Source organism: Zeus faber (assembly GCF_960531495.2).
Source record: "Zeus faber genome assembly, chromosome: 3".
Taxonomy (NCBI): Eukaryota; Metazoa; Chordata; class Actinopteri; order Zeiformes; family Zeidae; genus Zeus; species Zeus faber.
In genome coordinates, this window is record NC_137190.1 from 20008135 (window position 1) to 20026996 (window position 18862).

The 18862-nt window shown below is 41.7% G+C and overlaps 2 protein-coding genes across 2 annotated transcripts; one reads left to right on the forward strand and one right to left on the reverse strand.

The window, feature by feature from the left end:
* Positions 1-802: 802 nt before the first annotated feature.
* On the forward strand, positions 803-9089 carry cyb5b (cytochrome b5 type B). The gene is made up of 5 exons (XM_079997729.1): positions 803-1136; positions 1647-1775; positions 5068-5094; positions 5442-5473; positions 5596-9089. The coding sequence occupies exons 1-5, from the start codon at positions 954-956 to the stop codon at positions 5684-5686; spliced, it is 462 nt and encodes a 153-aa protein (XP_079853855.1). The 5' UTR covers positions 803-953; the 3' UTR covers positions 5687-9089.
* A 4505-nt stretch (positions 9090-13594) lies between these two features.
* On the reverse strand, positions 13595-16251 carry LOC307227823 (adenosine receptor A2b; the record flags this gene model as incomplete). Its single annotated transcript, XM_079997261.1, has 2 exons — positions 13595-13905; positions 15450-16251. The coding sequence occupies 2 exons, from the start codon at positions 16249-16251 to the stop codon at positions 13595-13597; spliced, it is 1113 nt and encodes a 370-aa protein (XP_079853387.1).
* Between the last annotated feature and the right edge of the window lie 2611 nt (positions 16252-18862).

An 18862-nucleotide genomic window follows, 5' to 3' on the forward strand; every position in this document is an offset into this window, starting at 1 on the left:
GTTATTATAATATTGTGATGTAAATATTGTGTATGTATATATATATATTGTTTCTGTGTTTGTGTGTAAATATTATGGAAGACCCAATAGTCATCCCCAACATATTGTCGGAAATATCTTCATGAAGTTATTCATCAAAAAATATGATACTTGATTTTGTCAACTTTATTGCCCAGCTGTAGTATAACGTATTGGCTTTAGGTACCAACATTAGTTTATTACTGACCTACACCACAGTCAAAGGCCCCCCGGACATGATTACAGGATCCAAGAGGCTCAAACAAGTAGATCTGTAATCTGTCTTATCTCTATAAAATAGATTACAGATGGAAATCTAATACTGCACTAGACATATTTTACAGATAAAATGTATTTTATCTATTTAATGACTTTTCAGGCTTTATAGTTATAAAATGTATGAAACTGAACTCAAGACATCCAAGGACTTACGAAGGACCCACACGCACACTGGGTATGTTGTCTTTTTTTTTTTTCTCCGTGAAATAAATGAAAAAGTAATAATAGAATGAAAAGCGAAAAGTCGAGGGGTCTCGGTGACGCGCCAGGACGACAACCTCGGCGAGCTGCGCGTGGTCTCGTGATGGTCGTGTTATGGATAGCGATTGGCCGGCGGTTAGCACGGCTCCGTCTGATTGGTCAGTATAAAATGTTCGTCCGCGTTCATTGGCTGCCGCGACGCTATTGGCCAGCCTCGCCTGCTAAATGCTTCCGGGTTGTGGTGGCTTTCGCAACGGCGGTGGATTTTTTTTTTTTTTTTTTTTTTTTTTTAATCGCACGATCGGGTTCGGCGGAGTCGTGGTGTCGCTGTGGGTTAGTGGCTTGAGGCGGCCACACCGCGTCCAACATTAGAAAACCAACGCCGCGAAACGCCGATCGAAACGCCGCGAACCGGTTTGGCCGAACCACCGCTAAGCTCACTGATCCGCGTCGGGATGGGCGAGGAAAGCAATGACATCTGCCGAAACACGGACAGCGTCCCCGAGGGCAACGGTGGGTCGTCTGAGAATTGTGTTAAATATTTCACCCTGGAGGAAATACGCTCCCACAACACCTGCAAGGACACATGGCTGATCGTCCACGACAAGGTCTACGACGTCTCAGCCTTCCTGGAGGAGGTGAGCGGCGGGCGGCGCGGCGGTGTGGGTCGGTTCGTGGGCTATGACTATTTGCTGCAGGAAACCGCTCCCGTGGCACGCAAAGTGTGTCACGGATTGGCGAGTATGTGGGGGTGGGGGTGTTCGTTTCAGCGTTTAGTCGGAGCCCAGAGTCCGCGGCGAATTCTCTCCCAACACACGGGGAAAAACGATCCGATTTGTACAACTTCCTATTCTCGATAGAGGGGTTTAGTGTAAAGCCGTTGTTTTTTGTTTTGTTTTTCTTGTTGACATTTTCCCTATTCTTTATTCTTATTACCTTATTGTTTTGGCGTGAGCCGAGGGAACTCCGCGGTTCCTTTCTCCTTTTTATTGTTCGTTGTGGTTCACATTTCAGCGGTGCTGATTCGAGGCGTCCATCACGCGTAGCAGTAAAGTGACCCCTCAGAGTGTACCTTCTAGTAGTAGTAGTATCGTCGTGTGTTTTACTAGTATCTAGGCTGATGGGTAAACACACCGCTTGTCCGTCAGCACCCAGGGGGCGAGGAGGTCTTACTGGAGCAGGCTGGGGCAGACGCCACGGAGAGCTTTGAGGACGTGGGTCACTCCACCGATGCCAGGGAGATGCTGCAGCAGTACTACATGGGGGAGCTGCATCTGGTAAGCTGAACTAAAGATGACTGGATGTATGAACCCATATCCCAAATGTGTCAGTTGTACACAGACATGCATCTGCAGGTCCTTAGAATGCCTGCAGGAAATATTAGGCCTTTTTAAATGCAATTAAATAGGCTTGCATTCAAATTCATGGGTTCCTAATTTCAGCATTCAAAGACGTTCTCAGATTTCATTTGTCCGTGTGGTTCTTTGCATCGGAATTAAAATGGACTTTGAGGGCGCTTTGCAATTTCGCCCCACACACACACACACACACACATTCGTACACCCATGTCGCAGGCAGCCATGCAACGTGCTAATCTGCTCATCAGGAGGCGTCGGCATTTAGTGTCTCGCGCAAGGACACTCCGACGTGCTCCCGGGAATCAAAGCAGCAGTCCTCTGATGGCTTGACTGTCGCCCCAGTTCACGCTCTTCTGCTTCAGAGGCAACATTTCTGATGTTATGACCCTAAGCCTGCAGGTGTTTGAGTTACTGCAGCTTTTTTCACTCCTTAGTTATTCACACTGTATACCACGACTAACTATATACAGTATACTAATTCATATCATTAGGATATATCCCTTGAATTGCATCATCTCGTTAAGTAACTGACCATATTTACAGACTATAGATGCACCCACTGCAATTTTCTTGGCCGACTCCTATTTCTCTCTCTGTTGTGTTTTTTTTTTAATTTTATTTTTATTTTTTTTAAGTCTGACCTGCAGATTCTGATTTCCAATCTGCTGTACGTCGATGACAAATACATCCCCGATCTGATCACGCTCACGTGATTGGACAGCTGCTCATACAGTCTACCGCTGCAGTTTTCAGTTCCTACAATAGTGAGATTGCTGATTTTGACACTGTTTATTATTGTTCATTATTCACTACGGAACAATAATAGAACATGACACTGTCACTGAGTTCTAATAAAATTGAATAAGGGACTGTCACCAAGTTTCAGTATAATTCAACCTGTAACTCTCACTGAGTTTTGGTAGAACACAACATATAACTAACATGGAAATGTCCAGTTCAAACTTCAAATGGAAGTCTCTTTCACTTTAAGTGCAAATATACATTTATATTAGATTAATATGATACTTTGAAATAAATTGCAATCATTATAAAAACAAACGGCGAACTCTGGTCCACTGGACGTCCTCTTTCCCTCGCCGTGCGTTAAACCAAGTGTTACAAATCGAACAACTCATTTTAATAAGTGACTCGTCAAGAACCAAGTCTCAAAAGAGTCAAACTTTTCATCATGAGCGGAGCTCCGCTGTGACAGTGATAGATACAGTCTGCACAATGTTAGAATATTGTCGGGCGAGAAATAAAAAAAAAAAATATCTGACACTGATTGGCCGGTGAAAACCGACCAATTCCGGTCCCCAGCAGATCAATCTCATGTTTTATATGTTCAACATTACGGTCACATTTTTGTGCTTTATTACTTAAGTTTAGTTAGTTTATTTACCCTCCCACTTTCCATTTTACCCTTAGAAATGCAGCGTTACACCTCGGTGGATAATAAAGTACTGCTCAGATGTTGCGTGAGAGAAGGGGGAGGGGAGGACTTTAAGAACCACAGGTCGTAGCATGTGGTCCAATCCGAGGGGTGTAGTTTAAATACCCACTGTGTGTGCATGCGTGCGTGCGTGGCCATTTTGTTCCTTCGTATTATGACTAAGAATTGTGTATTTGGTACACAAAATGCGTGCAGGTCTGCAGTGATACTCAACCCCCGGTTCGCAAGCTGCATGTGGCTCTTTAAATGTTATTAAAAATTATAGTTATAGAATTTAAATACATTTTGTCTGAGACATTGTCTGCATTATTCAAAACTGAGTTTTCAATTACACACATCAACTTATGACAGCATTGAGAGAGCGCATCTATAGTAGGACTGAACAAATTTATTTATTTATTTTTATTTTTTGACCAATATTGTGATTGGCATTTAATATGCAAATTTGTTTTTTATTTTTTTTTTTAAGTTCCTTATCTTCTGTATTATTCACTAAGCACGAGCAATAAATCTATGACCAACACAACATTGTATACAGTCAACATATAAACTGCTCTTTCCTGTCGGCCAAGCCTACGTGTTATGTGATGAATTGTTGCAAGAATTAGGATCAATAACATATCTTTATTTAACTATTGAATTGTAAAAATGAATTCCTTCAGTCACAGAATATTGACTCATTGATTTAACTTCAAGCCTTGTAATTGTTAGAATCTGAAAATGAGCATTCAAATGATAAGCAGTGTTTCAGCAGAAATTTTTTTAAATTTTATTTTATTTTTTTTAAATGTTGCTTGCATACGTCCACGTGTGCTCAGGGACAGCTTTATGCTCATTAAATTAAAAAAAACAAAAAACCCGCAAAGACTGTTCTGGAAGGGGCTCCGTCCGGACTCAACAGGTGTTCTGAGCTCTGTCAGCAGCACATGCAGATGTGCTGCTGACAAATATGGTGATGGTAGTAATAATAAATTGCAGTTATTGCATATATTGTGCTTTTCATTCCTTAATAAGATATTACAAGTAGGCTTATTTTAGAGTGCATAATGGTTTGATGGAGGAAAGGGACGTTTCAGAAGTTTGGCTCTTGGAAAAACAATTTGTTAATGTGGCTCCTTAACTGGGAAGGGTCAAGTGCCACTGCCTTAGCAGTTGCCTCAGAATGTGGAGGTAGCCAAAGTGCACAGTTTGCTGTGACTCATAACTCTCAAGAAACTTTGAAACATACATTTTGAAATATAACGGTGGATATTCTTGAGGGAGGGGGGAAAAACACATTTCCTTCCTCCTTTACGGTACACATTTAAGAAATATTACAGTTAAAACAAATTTTTCAAGACAGATTGTCCTGCTACGAGTAACTCTTCAGCAACTAGCTTTGTCTTTTACATTACTAGACAGCAGTGTATTTTCTTGGGAATTGGGGGACTAAATATTTAAAATGCAACAAGAGTTTGTTATATAGAATAGGCTCCTGCTCGTAGTTCATAGTTGAAGTGGAAAATACTCTTTGGCATATGGTAGCGTTCTGTATAAATGTCTTATTTTTCAAGTTTTTTGCTGTACTCCCCAAAAGCAGGCCATCCATGATATTTTACAGAATGGAACATGCAGCGTCACATATATTTTAAAGTTTCTGTATTTTAAGAATCTGATGTTTCCAGGGGAGGTGTTTTTATTGAATGTTTCCATGTTGGATGTGTTTTCATTTTAAGCGATCTTAAAGATGGTAATTCTATTTACCTGATTTCTTTCTAGGATGACAGAGCAAAAGAGAATGCAAACGTAAGTCAATTTTATTATTGTCCTGTAACCTTCTTCGCCTAGTGTAGTTTTGTGAAATGTGATCTAATCTATGCCACGGTACAAATTGGCCTATAAATGGAAGGAAAAGAAAATACCGCTACTTGGTTTTGAGCATCGAGCCAGATTTTTTGCTTTGGCCTCAGCCAAGAATTTTCATTTTGGTGTATTGCTAATAGTGGTTAGTAATAACATCTGCATGTATTATTTGGCTGAATTGCAGCCTTTTTAAAATGAGGCTGATGGTATTCAACTTTAAATCAGTCTGTCCCGTGTTTTTTTTTTTAAATTTATTTATTATTATTATTTTTATTTCTCTCTCCAAACAGGAAGTCTATATCACAACTTCAGCAAAGTCCAGGTCAGTCATGACACATTCACATCTTTAAATCATATTTGTATTGCCCCCTTTCTACTATGGTAATTACTCTGCCCCATTAATTTAATGTTTCTGACCCCGAGGTACTTTTGTCTTTTCTCCAGCTCATGGACAACATGGTTGATACCTGCTATTGCTGCTGCTGTTGTGGGCATTATGTATCGCTACTACATGCTGGAGCACAAGTCCTCCTGATTTTCAGCCTTTCCTGCTTCTGATCTCTTATTCTGTTCATCTGGATGCCTTGACATGGTAGAAGAAAATCTCACATTGAATGCACTCATCTTCCGGGCTTCTATGTCTCATGCACTGGGGAAGGACTTGCAGAGGCTGGATTAAATGTTCTGATCCACTTTTGTTCTTGGAAGACCTCAGAACGTGCAGTTGAGTAAAATTGTGCGCCATCAATTTCTGCCTCTTATTCTCCTGCCATTTGTCCAGTTTGTCCAAGGATGATTCTCAAGTTCCCAAGCCCTTTCTCATGCTTTAGACAAATATTTTTTATCTGTTAATTTCTCATTCCCATGTTCGATGTATTTGTTTGTCAAATGCCTTCTACTCACTGATATGAGACTTAAAGCAAACAGAAATATAGTTAAAGGGTGTTAGAAATAGGGTTTTAATTTCAATGGAACAATTTGTTCTTGTTCAATTTTTATGCATTTTTAAATAACTAATTTGAGTGTAAGAAAGTCTTCCTTCGACTTTCCAAAATACTGCCACCTTCCTGTTAGTCTAAACGGGAACCATGAGTTAATTCCACTCCTTACAGGCCAAATGCATCAATCACATCGAAATGCACAATATACACCGATCAGCCACAACATTAAAATCACCACTAATAACCACTTATATTGTGTAGCTCCTCCTCATGTCACTAAAACAGCTGTGACCCGTGGAGGCATGGACTCCACACGACCTCTGAAGGTGTCCTGTGGTATCTGGCACCAAGACGTTAGCAGCAGCTCCTTTAAGTCCTGGAAGTTGCGAAGTGGGTCCCCCATGGATCGGGCTGTCGAGCACATCCCACAGATGCTCGATCGGATCGGAGCCTAACCCCGCCCATCCACATGACGTAGAAGAAAACACGATTCATCAGACCGGACCACCTTCTTCCATTGCTCCACGGTCCAGTTCTGACGCTCACGGGACCATTGTAGGCACTCGGCGGTGGACAGGGGTCAGCATGGGCACTCTGACCGATCTGTGGCTTTCTATCATAGCAGCATTACCTTTTTCAGCAGTTTGTGCTACAGCAGCTCTTCTGTTGGATCGGAACAGACGGGGTAGACTTTGCTCCCCACGTGCATCAATGAGCTCATGGGCGCCCATGACTCTATCGCCGGTTCACTGGTTGTCCTTCCTTGGACCACGTTTGGTAGGTAGTACCCACTGCGTACCAGGAACACCCCACAAGACCTGCTGTTTTGGAGATGCTCTGATCCTGTCGTCAAGCCATCATAATTTGGTCCTTGTCAAAGTGGCTCATATCCTTACTTACATTTTTCCTGCTTCTAAACACATCAACTTCAAGAAATGGCTAACGGGATGAGCAATGTTCTTCACTTCACCTGTCAGTGGTTTAAATGTTGTGGCTGATTGGTGTATAACATGCTACATGCCGGCAATGTCAAATCTTTCTGTAAATGTTCTGCTTGAACTAATGGCCTCTTAGACTGGGCTATATTTATTTTTTATCTAGGAATTGCACAAACCAGATTAAACTAATGGTATGACAGGGCTGCACCTCAGCACACACTGGGGAGTGGGGAGGAAGATCAGGGACATCTCAACAATGGGATCTGGAAGGAAGTTAATGTCAACAAATAAATCATTGGTGCTGGAGAGGCGTTATAGTCTACATCGCCTTCTCTCACTGGGTGGGCTGGAAGTTTTCACATCAGCGGGTTCAGTTGTGTTAAATAAAAATTAAGTACCAACAAAATAACAGGTGTACCGATAACCTTTTTTAATACTGAAAATTAGATATTCTTAGGATAACAAATACAGGCTACATGACTAATGACTCTGCATCCTGCTTATTTCCTGTGTTATTGTAAAATATGTCATAATATGCAAACAATGTAAATTTAAAAAAGGATAAAATTGTTGTTCATACCCTCAAAGAATATAGAATCCTTCATTTGGACATTCCATTTTCTTGCTCGCTGGGGGATGTGTTCAAACTGTCGAGCGCAATGATCCCTTTTGTTTTTCATCTGTTTTTGCTCAAGCTTACCAACACTGGGACATGACAACGACGTGTGACATTTATTTTGGCCGTCCACATGTGTGTTTGAATGCCTTGCGTCCTACTCTTCTGTTTCTTTTATGTTCATTGTAACCAAACTTGAAGTGTGTGTGTGTGTGTGTGTGTGGTCTAAATGGTAGACAGTCTTCAATACCAATGCAATTTCACAACTTATTCATTGTGATTTATGGATATTGTTTGGACATGTCAGTGGTTTAACTTTACATTTCAGCCGGGCAGGTCTCCACCCTTCTAGTTTGTCTTTAGTTGTCCATGACGTTATTTGAGTTGCATCCATGTTCACAATGTTTGACATATTAGCATTGTTATGTTAATTCTGCACAATTTGTCAAAAGTTAAGGATTTGATTATTATTATTTTTTTTTTTTGCAAACACAAAAGATTATATTGCAAAGGCCAAAATTACTTAAACAAATTTATTTCACTATTGTTTACAGAAGTAGATCGTAGTCAGTTTGGCTAAATAATGTCTCATCAAATATAGGAACATGCTGCTTTTAGACTGCATGTCAGAATTTTATAGGTTATGTTTTTGGGATGCGCATACCTTTCAAAACTTGAAAGCGAACTTTGATTTAACTGGGATATAATTCTGTAAATAGTAGTTTAAAATTCTCATCCTGTCACAGTGTTCACCTAAATTTCTAGAAGTGGACATTGCAACCTGGAGATTCACTTTGTACTAAATTGCTCAATCAATGTGATTGTGACTCCAGATTACATATTGTAGTGGGTAATGCTGGAATTTCTATAATTGGAATTTAAGGACACCTGGGAAAAAGAAATGTTTAAATGGTGTTCAGTGAACCTTGTGACTATTTTCAGGGTGTAACATATCACTGGGATCAGTTTTTCCATAACATCTATTTCGATCATTTACAAATAAAGTAGCTGAGAGCCCACAACAAACATTCTAAAACATTTACTGTAGTCTAGTAAAGTGGACAGAATAATTTCTATGTACTCATTTATGGATTAAAGATGCCTTCAACCAACAATGACTGGAGCCAAATTTTAAACATGTTTGATGATGGATCCCTGTGGGCAGCTATCTAGTGGCAGTCATTATCAGGTGCAACCTGTGGTGCAAACAGTTTGCTCATGATGTGACAGGACCATAGTGCCTCCATACACACAACCAAACAAATTCAAGTTTCGTGAACACCAGGATCTGTCAATCTGTCCTCCCCGAGGCCGTGATCCGAATATCCCGAACCTCTAAGAAAGTTCTGGAGCAAAGAGTGCAAAGTACATTTCCGCCCCCAATCCCTCAAGGAAGGGGAGGCTTTTATTTTTGATGGATCTATCTGTTCGGAAGGTTGTCTGCTGCCACCACTTTTTTTTTTTTTTTCCAAACTTTTCCAATCAATTACAAAGGTTTGCTTTGAAAGTATTTATCCATTACATCATAGTGTGGTCATAATCAAAGTCACTCACTTTGACCAGATTTTTTTTTTAAGTATGCTTTCATAGTGCAGCACAAACACAGATTGAATGATACTTGAGTCATCCATTTACCTGCACCCAACAAGCATAATTCTGTGGAGAGGAATAGGTAGCAGTGGTTAAATTCTACTCTGTTCCACCCACAACCTCAAAGTGCCAACACAGAGGTGGGTGCCTGTGTGCCCAGCGAAGCAGAGAAGGCACAAATCAGTACTAATGAATGTATCAGGTTTGGTACTCGAGTTATATAACTGATGCAAAAACCCAGACGACTGAGAATAAACTAAAGGTGAAGATGCTGTTGACAGGGCAAAGTGGTAATATACCTGTTGATTTGCATTTTTCAGATGCATAATAAGGTGCATCGCGCATTTTCAGTGCTCATAAACTTGGTGATAAACACTCCAAATTAGGGAATGCCTCGTTTTCACATTCCTGAATGTTCAAGAAAGTTTCACTACAACACCTGTTTCTTGACTCTTAACTTTTGAAATAATACTTTTTAATGACTTGAAATTCACATGCTATTTTCTGCTGTTGTCATTCTGACTACAACCACAGGGGGGCACCATAACCTCAAGCAGGTTGTGATATCTCAATTGTTTCATTTTAGACGAGCCATGTAGTCAGCAGCAGGAGATACTGAAGTAGAATCTCCACATGGATCATGCCATGGCTGATCTCTTTTATGCACCCACTCCAATACATTCATCACATTGTGTATCTGCATGATTCCACTGCATGGCACATCGGCAAACACAATGACACATGATAGGGAAGATGAGGTAATTAAAAAATAAAAATAAATAAAAACAGCCCACAACAACATTAACAGCATTTGAGTTGAATGCTGATAAAGAACACTTACAACGAGGTTGTTAATATCCCATGCATCCAGTTATTTCACCAACAAATTAAACTAGACTGGTCCCGTTGCAGGCGACATGATACTACAGCTTACTGCTTCTGTGCAGTTTATTTCAGACTTATTTTGTCTTTTTCAGGTTGAGTACATGTATATTTATACAAAAGAATCGCATCCAATAAATCACATACAATAATAGGATACTCATTTATTTTCAGTATGATCTAAACCCCTGAAAACACACACTATAAGTGCGTGCAGAGTTTACACCAAGACACAACTTTAGAATTATTGCGATGGACAAGAAACAGTTTGACTGCTTTTCACGTGAAGGTGTTCATGTTTAAGCAAAACTGTTGCACAAATATAGATTATTAACAGGTGTAAATTGTTTAACACTGATTCATTCTCCCACAATTATTTAATGTTTCTTATCATTAACCAATAAGGACTCAGTGTGTTAGGGTGTCATTGAACCAGCTCTAGCAGCATTGTATAAGTGATCAGCTTTATTGACTGATTGCAGCACGGACCATGTCTGCTAGGATATTCAGCAGGATAAGTATCTCGGACACTGCTAGGATAACAATGAGAAGAACAGAGGTGTACCAATGAACATGTACTGTAATATGACATGGGTGAATAAACTGCTTTAGACCTGCTTCACTCCCAGAGTCACGTCTCTCGACAATCAGACATCTTCAAGAAGAGCTTTGGCTGCTAATGCACAACACTCCAGCATCTCCTGGGACCATCTCAGTGAAAACCCTAACCGCTTGGAAAATCACTTATGGATGTTCCAGGACAAACACCATTCACCCTAAAGGTGGTTTGAGTCAGCCAAAAAGGTCATTTATTTAGAGTGAATGTGTTCACAGAAACAGCTTTGTGTGCTACGTATGAGAAAATTAGGTTCGGTTCCTGCATAAAGTAAGATAATATGTATTATTACAGGGTAATACTCTATCACAGATGAGAGGTTCTCCATTATTTCCAGCCCTATCAGCTCAACATTTTCTATTTGCAGATTGGTTTGCGAGAAGGGTCCTGCTCGTGCTGGAAACCACGTGGAAAATATCTGCATGAAAATATTTTTGCCCGAGTTCATCAGAGCCTAACAATCAACAAACGATCAAGACAGATTTGGCTGCAAGCACGATGTTGATTCGGGGTTTCAGCCCATCATCTTTGACCCATCCTTGCATAAACTGGCCCTGAATGATGGGCGGGGCTTACCCGCGACCTTCAGTCAGACAGCTAATCAAAACACTTCCTTCTCAGTTTGCAGGGACGGACTCTGCAAATAATAGAAAAGTGAATGTGATTTTGAAAAATCTAAAATAAATACATGTATTAGACTTTGTGCAAGGAAATTGTAAGAACACAAATAATGCATTCATTCATAATATGAATCATCTTCAGAAGTTATGAGTAACATATGGTTATTCATTTTCAAACACTCAAAATTATCATGATGCAATTAAAGCTGTGTAAGTCTCTCTCCACGCTCAGCATGCAGTCCCAAACTCAATACAATTTTTGCTCATTTACATTGTGAATTTGTAGGAATAGTGCTTGTCCCTTTCATTTAAAACAGCCCAATTTAAATATGTCAATAACACAAGCATATATTTCCTTTTTTTTTTAGGCAAGGTGAGAAATGGAGGGATACAGAGCTAAAAAGCCCCCAATGGAGGAGGGTGCGGCAGGCTTGTTCCATTAAAAAATCACTGGGATTGAGCCACACTATTATTTTTGTCAAGGGAGCAGTTCAGTAGCAATGTGCTGTCAGAGCAGTAAAAATCTGTATGAAGCCTTGGGGCTTCTCAGCATGTGCCCTTGCCGTCTTCAGCTCCTCTGACAGACTAGAGACCGGGCATGAAGCAGCCCCCCGTCAAAGGTTTATCAGGGAGGACAGCCAGTGCTTGCAAGAGGTCACTGCACAGTAAACAAGAGTATTTGTGACATTTACCATCATCACAAACAGTAAATCATGCTAAATAACAGTGAGTGTGAGAACTCTTTAGAACGCACCATTTTACGTAGTTCTGTAACTTCCAAGCCCTTCCAAACTTCCCCCATAGCAGTATGGAAAAGTGAGATATTCACACAACAGTGTGTAAAATAATGTATACTTAAGAAATTCCTGTATTTTGATTGAATACAGGACCTCCTGCATTTAGGAGAAAACCAGGCAATCTTATATTTTCGATCATTTGACATGATGCGTGACTGAGGATAAATGAAGACGCACTTAAGGCAAAATGCTTTATTTCTCAGAATATTCACAAATCAGCACATTGTCAACAGTTAATTTATATAATTAATTAAGTATTCATTTTGTACAAGTCATTCACTTACACACAATTAAAAATTTGACATTTTTTTACAATACACAATAGGCCATTTGCCAAGGTCTACACTGTACCCTCTCAACAACCTTGAGGGCTAAAATATTGAATAAAACTCGTAGTTGATTTTGCAAGTCAATTTGCGCTTCATATATTCTGGAAAAATGGCACAAGTACAGTCATAAAAAAGGGAAAAAAACCCTGATTATCACATGTAGATCAACCTTCACCACAACAGTCAACACCAGCCACCCAGTAGCCATTTGATGTCATAATGAACACAGAAGGGCAGATTACAGGCTTAACATTTCAAAATCATGAACCACAGCCAGAGAAGTGACAAACACAGCAAGTTATCTCTCAGAGGCACAAATTGGGTAACCTTTTTTTTATAGTGTAGTTGCTAATTACTTTTCTCCCTGAAAATATTGAAATGCTCTGCCCTAAAGGTTAACTTCACTAAGCTGTTATATGTCAAGGTCTTGCAGGAGTTTGAATTGAAGAATAGGCTGCGGTGCAATATTTTACAAAAGTCTAACACTGTATGATTGGAAGGCTAAATATGAATATTGTTTCATGAATTTACTGATTAATAACAAAAGCCTGAGGTCAAACATGACCAACACATAAAATGTGCACATGTGACCCATAAAAAAAAAAAAAAAAAAAAAAACTGATTTGGTGGCTACTTACAAAGTACCATAGACAGAATAGACCATAGTGCCATACACATATGGACAGCTCATTTGATAATTGGAGGATGGAAAGGGAGCTAAAAAACTAAACAAAACAAAAACAAAAAACTAAAACATGACTTAAGAAGCTTGCTTTAAGAGTGCATGGAATCCTCAAAACCCATGGAATCTTGATACAAGTGTGCCTGAGTAAAACAAACAAAAAAAAAAAATACAAATCAATCTTACTGTAATAAGCAGAACATTGGTTAAGATTGGGGGGAAAAAAAAATAAAAATAAAATAAAGACAGAAAATTGAAAAATGATGGAAGAAGAACAGTGGGAAAGATAGCCTTGCCATCATACTGTGACAGCACGGTGGTGCCTCCTAATCGACCAATCTTCATAACATGTTGACCATGTGTTAATCCACCGGATCGTCCTGGTGCCCAACTCATGAGGGTACAAAGGTTTTACTGGGCCGGTGAAGCTCCTCAGACGGAGTCGCCCTCCGCCAGGGTCACCAGGGTGCAGGTGGAGGACACACTGGACGAACGCTCATGGACACTGTTGTTGTTATCCCAAACGCCTGCGGCAAAATCTGTTTGAGGAGTTTCCGAACAGCCAAGGAGCTTGGCCAACGCAGGGCACAACGACAATGACAGCCTGTGGATGACGAGGTGGAATTTCCGGCGAAAGCTGCGGTTTATCCAAAAGTAGAAGATACAGTTGAGGAAACCATTGGAGGTTGGCAGCCATACCACAACAAACTCTATCCACTCTGGAACGCTGCTACCGGAGATGGCTGCGGGGTAACACAGCATAGGGACATAATGCATTTTACACTTAACACAGGGTTCACAGCTGTACCTATGGGTTTGAGGACACATCTTGCCAACCTTTGAAAAGGGAAAATTCATTAGCAGTACTCAAATACCTGTCCTATGAATACACATCCTGAATGATTGTCTTCAATAGGCTATGTGACTCATAAATTACATATTAGTTCTAACAAGCGGCACATTCACTGCCTGGAGTTTTGATCATGGCAAATAAAGCACCATGTATAACCTTAAATCAAAGATCATAAGCTGTTACTGCCAATTGCTAAAAACAAAGTAATTCATTCATAAACGCTTCAACAAAAGGTGGTTCACTTCATGGCACTCTCATAAAGGGTGACATTTAAAAATATATTTTGAAAGATATAAAATCAAATTCATTCTTATATCTATTCCCAGCACCTGTCATTTGCTTTAACTTGCTTCTCAAGTTCTATGAGTGTTATTCATTTACTTTGCAGATGAAATTAAAGTAAGTGAGGAAGTAAAGTAAGTATTTAGAATTGTGATTCACACTAATATTTATAGTGTATGGTCAAATAACGTAGGATTGCCAACATCTACCCTGCCAAATTTTAATTCCGACTATATTATTTAGAAGTATGGTACACCTCAAAACTAACACTTCTTCCAAAACACCAGTCAAAATAACTTATGGGAATAACCAGCCTGTTATTGATTGTACTTTAATCTTTATCTATGTGTTTGTCTGTTTTAAGATTTTTTTTTTATTTTTTATATAAATTCCGAAATGTGTCGTAACAGAGTTCAAAATTTTCGTTGAAGTGCTTATGACCAAAGCAGTGTGAAGACCTGTTTTAAACTGCACTTTAATGTTTTTATTCATTTCAAGCTTTTTACTGATATGCTTTTATTCTTCTTTGCTGTCACGTTACGTATTTTATGCTCTATGTTAGGCTTAAGTTAAACGTTCGCAGTAATTGCAAGATGTATCGACCACTACTAGTGTGTTTGTAAAGGGGACTGTAGTGGAGGCTGTTAAGATGTACAGTATGTAAGTGGAAAATAGAAAAGTACAAGTACTTTGTTACTGTACTCAAACAAGTATATGCCATTGGAGACTTTCAACTTTCACTCCACCACTTTTTAAACGCAAATATCTAGAATATGCTCTCGTCCACATTTGTATTTATCGATCTGTGTTTTAATCGGGGACTATTGGACTGCTCATTCGGGATTGTTCAGTGACTCGTTAGACACGTCCCATACTATGTTTTTTTGGAGTTGTAATTAGGATCTGCATGGACACTCGCCTGCAGAACAAAAGGGTACAGCAGCACATGATGTCGTATTATAGTCACTGCTGTATCAGGGCACTTGCGATGACAACTACTTTTAGTACATTGAGTACATTTGAGAGCAAGCCATTGTGCATCAGGGCATCTGCACTTTTAACTTTGGTAAAAGTTCTGATTGCTTCTTCCAACCACTGAATATCGACGGATATTATTATTATTTTTTTTAAATCACTACATCATATCCTCACCATTGTAGATCATGGCTGCCATGCAGGGGGTCCAGCAGGTGTAGTACACGGCCATGACGGGGACCAGCACCCGGGACGCTATGTTGGACTTGTGGCTGCGACCCGGGTGATACTTGCGCAACTTTAGCCCCTGTCTCTTGGCGGCCCACCACACTCTCAGATTGGCGAAGGTCATGACGATGGAACATGGGAAGAATATAAAACAAGTCAGGGACAGGGAGTAGCCTACGTTGGTGGAGTAGCACGGGTTGCAGACCAGCGACGCCGTGGAGAAGCGGACCTCTATGATCCCCTCCGGAATAGACACCGGCAGGAGCAGGCACGGCGGGAAACACCAGGAGAAGCCGATCAGGAGTAACGCCCTCCGCCTGGTCATCAGGGTGGAGTATTGTAGTGGGTATAACACCGCCACGTACCGCTCCAGGCTGATGGCGGCCAGCGTGTACATGCAGGTGGCGTAGACCGCGGCGTTGCAGAAGGCCACCACGTGGCAGAGCGCGTCGGGGCCCTCGTCGTAGTCCTTCACCAGGCTCACCCACAGGTTCAGCGGCATCACGACCAGTCCGAAGGCGGAGTCCGCCCCGGTGAGGGAGAGCAGGAAGTACCTGGAGTTCCTGGACCAGCCCGACACGGAGGAGGAGATCACAACCAGAACCGCCATGTTCCCCAGCGTGATGACGACGCCCAGGGCCGTGATGATGGCCACCTTGACGGGCCGGTGGGCCAGCTCCACGAGCCCCTGGGCGTCCGCCGTGCTCACGTTTACTTCCCCGTGGGCTGAGAAGTTCGCCGTCGAGAACATGCTTCCTTCAGAGAGACATGGCTGGGGTTCGGCGAGGCGCGTCGGGTCGACACATTTCGAGCGCGAACTCAAGTTAAGTCCCGCGGCGACCCGGCAATCAGCCGAACACCTGAGCGCGGCGTCACGTGGGCCTGGAGCGCAGAAATGCGCGACGCCGCGGCGGTGGAAGGAGCTCCCAGGGTGCGTCCCAGTGCCGGCGTCCCAGTGCCCAGTGCCGAGTCCCAGTGCCGGCGTCCCAATGCCGGCGTGAACCGGTAAAGAGAGAGGAAAAAAAAATAAAATAAAATAAAAATCCAACCTTCCAGCACATCTGACGTCACAGCAACATGGCGGCGCACACTGGCCCCCGGTGAACTCAAGTTACACTGATCAGGGTTTTCCACGTGAAAGCACTTCCACAACCACCACTGCAGACCAATAACAGGCGCGATCGAAGGCACTTTGCTGGGAAGTTGAGAGAGGCTCATTTCCGAGTCTCAGCGGCAGGCGGTCGCCTGCGCGGCTACAATTAAAAGAGGCACGTTCGGCGCGCGGGATACATTTTTGATATTTGTGAATATAAATATCCGGGACCATGCTCGGAAAAATATTAGACCGAAAACTATAGTAATTTGCGTTGAAATGTCGTGGAGTCAAAAGTCTCCAGCACCGAATCTCCCAAAGAACTTGTGCTGCTGCGCTCTCTCCCCCGAAAACCGGTCCCGTCACTTTATTTTGGTTTCGTGTCCGATCAGCGCTTGATGGCGCCGGTGGCCGCGACGGTGACGTCCTCTCAGAGCGAGTGCTGCGTTAAACAACCTCTCTAGGTGTGGTTCGCGCCTCCGCTCCGCCGTTTGAACGTACGGCGCCATTTAGTTGGTGCTTTCTTTTTTTTTTTTTTTGCCGCCGCGGTTGTCAAAGGGTTCCTTCTCAAACAAGACGGAATGAGGCGGGGAGCAGGCGGTGGGAGACGGCGGAGAGGCGTGCACTGGGGGGGGGGGGTAAGAATATCAACTCAGTGGTGGCGGAGTAATGAAGCCCTCCTCCTGCGCGGCGCGGTCGGTTATCACAGAGAGACTTCTGCTCATTAGGACGGCGACGAGCACATATATCAAAGGAGGATCTCTGTCAGTTCCTCTCTGGGGGATCTACACCTATGTGAGAACTATATATATTTGCGCCTATATGTAGCTGCGAGTACCGCCGGGGAAATACCCGCCCCCCCCCCAGGCCTTTGTGTTTCTGCTTCTAGACTTTATTTTTTATTTTTTTTTAAACATGAACGTACATATATTTGAAGATTGAGAAATATGAGAAAGGGAAAAGAGACAGAAGAACCCTTCAGCAGGCGCTAATGTCTCCCCAGAGAAAGCCAGGACACCGGCTTCAAACATGAACTTATTTCTTTTTTTCTTTTTTACATGAGCCTATTTTGACAAGTTTTCAGTCACAGTAATTGTCCTGTTTTTTTTTTGTTTTCTTGGATGTTTGATCTAAATTCTCTGCTTTGCCTGCGTGAAGTGTGATTTAATTGTTGTGTTGATGTCCACGGATCATTCATCGTGGCTGGTTGGTTATAATGCACGAGGCTGGAAAGTATCGTCGTGTGGTGTAAGGCCATTTCTCTGGGTTTCCCTTAGTAATTACATTGAGCATGAAATGTTATCGTGCGGATATTATACTATTTATTTACATGCTTTCATTATTTTATCAAAGATTGTTACCAGCACGGAGCCAGTGTCGTTTTTGTTGTCAATTTGCGGAAATTGGGTTTATTGTCGTAATACATGGAGGCAATAGGAGCCTGCAGCTGGGCTTCCAGGGTTAACTGGTGGATGAGCATACAGGATGAATGCGCTGCGTGGCGATGCTGCCGCAGCAGATGGTTGCCTGTATTGGGGTTGTGACGGCGGCGATCTTTCTTGCCCTTTTCTCACCCCGTTGTCACGCGGTTCCTTTATCGAAGGCAATGACCTTTTCACCAGGACGGGCAACAAGCCCGGGCTCGCCCTCGCAAAACGCTCTCCCAACATAATATCCACACTGTGCTGCTTTTCGCAAGACAATGCGTTCGATATCGTCCGAGGACATATCGATTAGATAGGTCTGGTATAAAACTACAATGTCAGTTGAATTCATCTACAGTGTGCGGTGAGTAATCATAACGTTGATATATAGGGTCGTACTGTGGTTTGGTTTGAGTTATGTAATTCATTCATTTAAATGTTCAGTTTGCTGGCTTACACTTGGATGTGGATAGTGGAAGGAATTGTTGTTAAGCCAATTATTTTCAATTTTTTGTTTTCCATTCACAACAGACATACAGCAACAGCATCCTATTTGCTGCCATTACGGGTCTGCAACATAAACAACATTCACAATCACATGTATCGTGCAAATGTTTCCTCACAACTGCATGAAAGACTTGCATTCAGCCCAATAAATCCAATCAACCCCCTCCGACTTCCGGGAATTTAGAAGTGACAAGAATTGCAAAAAGGATGCATGATCGAGCATTTTATTTTTTTATTTTTTGTAGTCGTGACCCACAGTATATACAAACTCAAACGTATTTTATCCTTTGTCACCAGGGCGGGTCCTCACTCAGGATTTTGGTTTTGTTTGGGAAGTC